The 9,534-nt window shown below is 37.1% G+C and overlaps 1 protein-coding gene across 2 annotated transcripts in view; it reads left to right on the top strand.

Annotated features, from left to right (window-relative positions):
- Positions 1–2,290: 2,290 nt before the first annotated feature.
- The window catches only part of Rpp14a (Ribonuclease P/MRP subunit p14 a), a 68,837-nt gene continuing 61,593 nt past the window's right edge, over positions 2,291–9,534 (top strand). The window contains exon 1 of one of the 2 annotated variants that reach the window (XM_090371692.1): positions 2,291–2,419. In XM_090371692.1, the coding sequence (XP_090227818.1) occupies positions 2,376–2,419 (44 nt within the window). In that variant the 5' untranslated portion in view covers positions 2,291–2,375. Of the gene's footprint in view, positions 2,420–3,602; positions 3,730–9,534 lie in introns of those variants that run through there. The other variant, XM_090371693.1, reaches the window with a different exon arrangement.

Genomic DNA, 9,534 nt, shown 5'->3' with positions numbered 1-9,534 from the left:
TTTCGCATCTGAAGAACGAGAGTAACACTGATTAACGGAGCTTAGCATCAAGTGTTGTACCCTGTCCCGACCGGCGCCGTAGTTAGTAGTAGTAGTAGTGGCATGTGATGCAAGAAAGCAAGTGTATCAGCTTATGCAGCATCAGCCAAAAAAAAAAAAAAAAAAATCACACCATCGCCTCCAAATGCCTGTCCAGTTCCTCCTTAAATTTATTCAACCTATCAACTTCCACAACGACAGATGGAAATTTGTTCCAGCAATTAACCACCCGCTGGCTAAAGGCAAATTTCCGCACATCTATTCTACATCTGTCTTTTCTTAATTTGAATTTATGCCCCCTTAGGTTCGTAATCTGAACAAGTGGAAGGATCCCATCAGAATTCAGCATACTCAACCCATTCAAGGCCTTATATACCTCAATCAGATCACCGCGCAGGTGCCTAGTCTCCAGCTGCTGCAATTTCAGAACTTAAGCCTCTCTTGGTAAGAGAATCCCTTCATTCCCCTCACCAATCTTGTTGCCTTTCTCTGTACACGCTCAAGTAAATCTACATCCTTCCTAAAATGAGGCCTCCAGACCTTGTACGCAGTACTCAAGGCGTGGCCTGACCATTGCCTTATACAGAGGGATAATCACCTCCTTTTCCCTGCTAGCAAAATTCCTATATATCATTGACAAAACCCCATGACCTGCCCTGGCAGCCTGTCTGCATTGTCAGAAAACTTCATATCTGACTGCACAATTACTCCCAGGTCTTTTTCATTTTCTACCACCTTAAGTGTAGTACCACACAGTTGGCACGTTTCTCTGGGGTTATTTCTACCCATATGCAGTACTTTGCATTTGTCAAGGTTAAACTTCAGTTGCCACTTCTTAGCCCATCTGCCCAAATTATCTAGATCCTGTTGCATTAGCACACTGACATTACTGTCATTAACAACCCTGCCAACCTTTGTATCATCTGCAAACTTCGACATTAAGCCTGATATACCTTCATCAATATCATTGATAAATATACAAAACAACAGTGGACCTAACACAGAACCCTGTGGGACTCCACTAATAACATTAGTCCACGAAGAGCAGCACCCATTGATTACCATCCTCTGTCTTCCACTTAACCATCCATTGTAGCAACTTACCCTTAATACCATTCTGCTCCAATTTGTACAATAGTCTTCCATGCGCAACAGTGTCAAAAGCTTTCCTGAAATCCAAATATATGATATCAAAATTATTTTTTGCATCCAGTTCCTTTGTAACCACATCATAATATCCTATCAAATTTGTCAGACAAGACTTTCCCTTAACAAACCCATGCTGTGTCTGAATTATTGCTGCAGTCTTGTCTAGATGATCCTGCAATGCATCTTTAACCAGTGACTCCATTATTTTACCCGGAACAGAAGTTAAACTAACTGGTCTGTAATTACTCGTGTCACCCTTCGATCCCCCTTTGTGAATTGGGGATACATTTGCACATCTCCAGTCCGTGGGAACCTCCCCTGAGTCCAAGGACGCTCTCATAATTATGGCAAAGGGTTTGCTTAGTTGCTTTGCCGCCTCCTTTAATATAACTGGATAGATCCCATCCACCCCAGGTGCTTTTCTTATGTTTAACTTCAACAATTTCTCCTCCACTTTGCTTTCAGTTATTCCAAAATCATTAAGTATCCTGCTACAATTTGATAACCTTCTGCCATTTTCAAACCTTAATAATTCCTCATGTGTGAATGTAGATACAAAACACTCATTCAGTTTGTTTGCCAACTGATCAGGATCGGATCATCAACAGTCGAACCATCGATGTCAAGTGGACCGATCAGATTCATCCCCTTCCTTTTAGAGTTTATATAAGTAAATAAATCCTTGCTGTTTTTCTTAGCATCTTTTGCCAAGGATTTCTCGTAATGTGCCTTCGCCTGCCTAACCTCCTTTGTCACCTGATTACAGTTCTCCTGCAGGTGCTTCGATTTGCATAACGACTCGCTGGTCATAATGTTTTGGCTCATCGGTGTAAGTAAAATTTACTTTTCTTTATTCACAATGTTTTTCTGAAGTGCGATTATGATTTTATTATATTCACCTGATAGTTTTGCCACTTAGAGTTAAAGGTAGAAATGTGTCAATATACTGGAGTAAAATTTTCGAATAACTGGAATTCTGTTGTACTATATTTGTGAATTTTGGGCTGATTAATATGATATAACCATGAAATACAATCTGTGAATGGTGCATCACAACCCGGAATTATAGCGCACATATCTTACTACTCTGTAGTGCGTTTTCCATGTGGTGTTTGTGTACTGAATGTTTATATTCTATAATATTCTTTTTGTATTCATTTCATAATATACACCATAAATAAATATTTATGGAAACATTTAAGTCGGATTATTGCTATATGGATTTGGCATTGTAAGTGTAAGCTTGTAATATTTTAATCTCTCGTAATATTTAAAAACAAAACAAGATAAACCTAAGCTTGAACTGTTTGCGACGTTATCATGTCTGCAAGATGTGGGCAGACTATTACTGTTACCGAAAATACATTTTTCAGAAATGGTTTACCAATAATATATGGGTATCATAGTTAATATATTTATATTCAAATGTTTATATGCATCCCTTTACTATTTTTTAATGTTTTAACTAGTCATTTAACGATAGGAGACTGTCGATAGATTACTACATATTAAGGTAATACAGCAGCTGTTGAAATTAAAAAAAAAAAAAAAAAAAAAAGAGAACATGGGTTTAAATGCTATTTTCTATCATATTATCTTGTAGAATGTTCGGTTAAAATTTAATACTTTCCCACGTTATAAACTTTCATTAAATACAAGTGAAAACTGAAAAACATACAGGGGGTATCCAAAAAGTTCGTACTTTGACCTAGATAAAACATCAGTATGAAGATGCCATTTTTAGTATAAGTTGTCTACATATTCAATAACTAATATATGAAATTTCATTACCGTAGGTGATCGCACGCCAGAGGTGGGGCCCAGAAGGAAAGACACTATGGTTGACAAAATGGAGTATTGAGCAGTGATCGAGTTCCAGCATTTACATTGCAAAAAAGCTCAGGAAATTGATGAAGAAATGAAAGCTGTGTTTGGGCAGAATTGGCCATCCTATGACAATAAAAAGTTGGAAATAGGAGTTCCAGTGTGGTCGTACAAGTGTCTTTGTGTGCCAAGAGAAGGAAGAAAGGCCATCAACATACATAGACAGTGAGACAGTTGCAAGGGTTGAGCAGCTGGTGCTGAGTGACGAATGTGTGTCAATTCATTTCATTGCAAATGCAGTGGGAATTAGTTATGGGCCTGCCCACAGCATTTTACATGACCATCTGCACATGTCTAAGGTCTCCGCATGATGGGTTCCAAGATTGCTGATGCCTTTGCAGAAGCAATGTTGAATGCAGTGTTCTTGCCAAATGTTGGATTTGTGTAATGTGGATGTTGAGAACTTTTTTTGATCATTTCGTGATGAATGCTGGGTGTACAATTAAGAAACCGCTGCATAGATGCCACTTTGATTCATCTCAGGAAGTTATCAATGAGGTGGAATTGTGGTTTCAGGCAAAAAGTGCAGACTTCTATGATCAAGGCATTAAACAACTGATACACAGATGGAAGAAATGTGTTACTATACATGAAGAGTACATAGAAAGGAATTAAAGTTCCTGTGAAGCTTCACCTTTCTAGGGCTATTATTTCTAGGTAAGGGTATGAACTTTTGATACCCCGTCCCACTTCAGTAAAAGTGTTGTAATGATCACAGTTGTTATTATTAAAACTTTTTAAATGTTATAAATTTTGATATTGTTAACTTTTAATTGTAGCTTTGTTTGATTTAAAATGTGTTTCATATACTCAGCCTTTGTTACCCTGAAAGGCTGCATATACGTTTTCATGTGAAATCAGACTTGATACACAAGTGACCGCTGAATGCACAAAAAAAAAAAAAAGAAAAAGAAAAAACTGTGTTAAAGAGAGAAGAGACTATCAAATGGATATGTGAACTACTGTTATCAGAAGGAAATTTTGGTAAAAAATTCAGAACATGGTGTACAATCCAGACTATCAGCAAGAAGAAAAGGAAGAAGGCAGTGATTGACAGGTGGAGACTCTTCCCACTCACTGCTTTCTTCTTTTCCTCCTCGCCTGCACATTAAGGTATAGAAACACACTATTATCACATCACGTGATTTCACTGTTTAGTGAAAACTGAAATTGGTTTTTAGGAGACACATAATTATCATGTCACGTTACATTTGTGTTGTTCTCTTTAGGGAAAGCTCAAGCAAAATGAATTCTCCACAATTCATCCTCTTCATCAGATTTTGAAGAAGATTTAGAAAGGTTTTAGTTTCCGGTTAGGTTTCAGTACAGTTCTAAAAATAGTGATCGATGTGTGCAACACCATTTGGCATAAGTTAGGACCCATTGCAATGCCAGAACCAAGCTTCACTTGCTTTGGAAAAAGTCAGCAGCTAAATACAAGGAACTATGGAATTTCAAAAACTTTTGCAGCCATAGACGGAAAACATAAATGTTTTCCATCTATGGCTACCGAAAGATAGCATGGGCACTCTCCCATGCTTTCTGTTCCCTGTTATACTGGCCAGCTCCATATTCATCCATCTTTGTATCTTCTTCCTTGTGCTATATTTTGTTAATGGTATTTGTGCTTTAATGGCTTCATTACTTTAAAGGTATTCCATAATTTTTATGTATTTGTCTCCCCCCCCCCACAGTCCACCTAATTATGATGCCAAGTAGTGCCTGAAATTGTCATAGGCCCCCTTGTTTGAAATTAAAACCTGTACTTGTAACTACTGCAACATCTTTCTTAGTCTTCCAATGAATAACTGTGATCACCAGTTCCTTACTGTAAGCCTTATGATGTCATGTGATTTGTGAGTAATAATGAGGTATAGAATATTCTTACCCTAGTATTTTCTGTAACATGCTGATACAAGTAATAGTCATCTCGTTTATTTAAAAATTTTGTTCCCATGGTGTGTCCCCCCCACACACTTATTCTAATCAATTAGGGGAAGATTGAAATCCATAAGACATTCACACTTGTCCATTCCATCTTCATGTAGACTCATGTCATAATCTTTCAGAAGCCATATAGCATTAGTTATTGTTGTTTATTTGTTTTGTTATTTGGTTTTTAGGAGCATTAGCAACTAAGGCCATATTGCTCCAGGATATGCGGTGGTCATTCCCTGACCTTTCCGCATCCTCCGTATTTGGTGGTGACGGGCTCGAACCCCGGTCTAATCAAGAAGCGTGTGCTACACACTGCTGCTCCTTCCCACCTGGCTATGGAGGTGCCTAGCATTAGTTATATAGTATGAATCAGAGCTGTAATTCCCAATTACAGCTCTGATTTACGAGCATTAGTTATATTATAACTTTGAATCTCGATTATTATTTCTGGCTTCTCCTTTTTCATGAGTCATAGAGTGTAGCAAAACAATTTTATTGCTCTTCTATTGATAGGAAACCAATGCTTTTCCTTGATCAATGTACCTCTATCATATTTTTTTGTGGATAACAATTCACATGGTATCTGAGGTTTATTGCAGAGTGTTTTTGCAGTCCATAATTCATAAGGCTTTTTAAGCAATTCATCTGCTAATGGAATTAAAATAAACCATAGCAGAATCACCTCTATGATGATGTTATTTTATTAAAAACAATATTGGTAACTTTAGGTAAACTCATGGATAAGCATAGTTGTCTAAAGAGTGTAAGCCAGAAGGATAATAGATAGTAGTTTTGGTAATAATCTTTGTTACCAGAAGGATAATAGTGCCACTAGGGCTTACAAAACTGGTCAAAATCTTAATAAAAAATTTTTTTTCTGTTTATACTCCAGCACGACAACGAAGTCAGTAGAGTTTACAATAAATCGTCAATACAAATATTTATCGTATTTAGTAGTCACGGGCTTGAACCCCGGTCCACTCAAGGAACGTGTGCTATGCACTCTCGCTCCTGACCACTGGGCTACGTCAGGCCTGCATACTGGTATTTTGGTATTTTTAATTTATGAAACCGGGATACCGGTATTCCAAAAACGAGTGTTTTTCTCAATAAATTTTGACAGTTAATAAATTAAGGAAAAAACAAATACTGTAATTACTTGAATTCAAGTTTTAAATAAACATTTATTGCAATAATAAATATTCTGAAAAAAATCATTAAAAATACAGTTATTCTAAAAACAAAAAAATACATGTTGTTACTGCAAAGTAGTTATATTTAAGCATCCACACTACCTGTCCGAATAAAGTGAGCTCTTAAGAAACATAAGCAGTCAATGGTATGATCGTTTAAAATGGATCTAATTTTGGTACATATTTGATTAGCGGCAGAAAATGCCCTTTCGGATTCCATTCTGGTACTATTGTACTGAGATAATCATAGATGATCTCAGTCCATATTTTCTAGGCTTTGAACTTTTTTAGCAAAAATAGTTAAAAAGTATTTCATTAATTTCTGACTCAAATTCATCTTTTAAAATCTCATTGGAGTCAGGCAATTTCTTATTTTGGAAAGATTTTGCGGACACTGATGCTCTGTTCCATGTTAGTCTTCCATAGTTGAATTATGTTCATCATTTTCTGAAGGAGAAAATGTTTTATTCAGCAAAGTATAATTTTCACTATAGTATCTTTGCTGAGTCTGGGACAGAGCAAAGAGTGGAGATAAGGAATAAAGAGAGCAAAGAGCGCATTTAAGGAATTCTTCACATATATAAATGCAAAGAAGAGAAGCATATCAGATCGGACGCATATGTAATTGCGTGGGATAGTATTAGATACCCCAACTGATGTTGCAGATGAACTCGACAGTTACTTTGCATCGATATTTACAGAAGGAAAACCCTTCACGTCAATGAGAAATTATGGGAGTGAAGTTGAAAAAAATGTAATTAATGATGTTGAAATTTCACATGTTGATTTAATGAGAAAACTTCCATGCCCACAGGCTAGTAAGGCTTCGGTGGTTGATAGCATATGTTTGTTTGTTTGTTTGGTTTTTAGGAGCATTAGCAACTAAGGCCATATTGCACCGGGAATATGCGGTGGTCATTCCCTTGACCTTTCCGCATCCTCCGTATTTGGTGGTGACGGGCTCGAACCCCGGTCTAATCAAGAAGCGTGTGCTACGCACTGCTGCTCCTTCCCACCTGGCTACGGAGATGCCTAAATAGCATATACCCTATAATCTTAAAGAGGCGGCAGGTGATTGCATTGAACCATTAAAGCTAGTTATGAGAGCATCACTGAACTCAGGAGAGATTCCGTTGGGTTGGTGTAAATTGGAACCTAAAGGTGGTTCTAGGAGTGTAACGGGAAATTACCGACTGGCCAGTCTACTTTAGTAGTAGGAAAAATCAAGGGAATTCAGGATCATTTAGATGGAAATGGAATTCTGTATGATACACAGCGTGGTTTTGTAAAGGAAAATAATGTTTAACAAATCTGGTTAGCCATTTTGACAGATCACTCATGAGCTGGATTTAGAGAATAATTTCGACATTGTTTATTTAGATATCGTTAAAGCATTTGACTCAGTCCCACATGAGCGGTTACTTTATAAGTTGGAGCAGCTGGAATCATAGTGAAAATCCTTAGATGGATAGCACGATGGCTTGAGGGCACCAGGCAGGGGGGGGTTGTGATAAATGGTTATTCCTCAGATTGGGTTAATGTAAGAAGTGGGGTTCCCCAAGGATCAGTATTGGGACTACTGTTGTTTTTGATTATCTTAAATGACATCTATGAAGAGATATAGGGTGTGATGTCTAAACTTGCAGATGATGTAAAGATCAGTAGAGTAGTTAATGATCGCTGCCAAGCAGAGAGCTTCTTCAGAGTGACCTAGATAGACTTCCAGGATGGTCAGAAAAGTGTCAGCTATATGTTTTAATTCAGCAAAATGCAAGGTCTTACACCTGGGGAAAAGCAACCCCAAAATAACTTATACACTTGGTGGAGTTGAACTAAAGTCAGTAGTGGAGGAATGGGAATTAGGAGTTAACGATACAGTCAGACATGAAGTTGTCCGAGAATTGTGGACAGATTGCAATGTTGCATGGTGTCCTATCGATGATTTATCAAACATTTCCTAGCAGAGATAAGGACGTCATAATCACATAAAGGTGATTTTATAACCTTTATGTGATTAAATTATAAATTTTTTTTTTTTTTTTTTTATTAGTACTGAAAAACCGGTATTTGAATACTGGAAATACTGCTTCCAATACCGAGATACCGGATCTCGGTATTGTAAGCCCTAAGTGCCACCAAACAGTAAAGACAGAAGAACATAATGCACAGTAGCATTATTTTCTAGAAGTATTTCAATGCCTGCATTAAATTAGTCCCCTGCTTCTTTACTAAAAAAAAAAAATAATAATAAAATTTAATATTCTTGAATGTTGTTTAGAATGCATAGTTTTTATTTGTTAATTTTATTATTGATCGTTAGTTATTGTTAAAAAATAAATGTACAGTAATTTATTTGGTTTTATTAATAATAAATAAATTGCAGTAATAAGTAAAATTTTGTCTGCACTACCTTCTCCCCATCAAAGTGGAGGGGAAGGTCCTGCCTATCAATCTGTGCTTTGCATTATATATGGCCCACCACATCAAAGAAGCTGTACAGCCCTATTTTAGAGTATTATATCAGTGCATCGTCCTAGCAGAATACATTGTACCATTATTGCTCCTGGTGCATGGTGCCTTGTACTATAGGACCTTAATCATCCGAGGAAAATATTTTTAAAAAAAAAGGAAAGAAAGAATAGAAAAGAGTAATACAGTACAAACGTTTTTAAAGGAGTGTATAATCTTGCTACCTCTACTCTGCCAGATAGTGATTGGAGGGAGTTCGATTAGTGTGTATGCAAGGCCACATTATGTCAAGGATCTGGGTATATTCTTACCATGTGTATGCCATATCCAAAAAATTCATTACTTCATACAGCATGTCCCCCACTTTTTCTTACTATTGAATACACCGTGAAATATCGAACTAATAGAGTAAGCTCATCTGCGAAAAAATCTAAACCTCCCATATCGATGGGTCAACTGTTGATGATCCTGCTCAGGTAGCTAACAAACTGAATAAATATTTTGCATCAACATTCACACATGAGGAGTTATTCAGTGAGGGGAATGCCAGAGGTGTATTCAACTCTGGCAGTAAGCTAGAGAATCTTGTAATAACTGAGAGTAAAGTGGAGGAGAAATTGTTGAAGATAAATACAAGAAAGGCACCTGGGGTGGATGGGATCTATCCAGTTATATTAAAGGAGGCAGCAAAGGAAGTAAGCAAACCCTTAGCCATAATTATGAGAGCTTCCTTGAACTCAGGGGAAGTACCCATGGACTGGAGATGTGCAAATGTGACCCCAATTCACAAAGGAGGATCAAAGGGCAACACAAGTAATTATAGACCTGTTAGTTTAACTTCTGTTCCTGGAAAATTAATGGA

This window comes from Mastigoproctus giganteus, chromosome 4 (assembly GCF_048544385.1).
Source record: "Mastigoproctus giganteus isolate SK-2022 chromosome 4, ASM4854438v1, whole genome shotgun sequence".
NCBI classification, from domain to species: domain Eukaryota; kingdom Metazoa; phylum Arthropoda; class Arachnida; order Uropygi; family Thelyphonidae; genus Mastigoproctus; species Mastigoproctus giganteus.
Note: the sequence above shows the minus strand (reverse complement) of the source record. Positions and strands in the feature narration are given on the sequence as shown.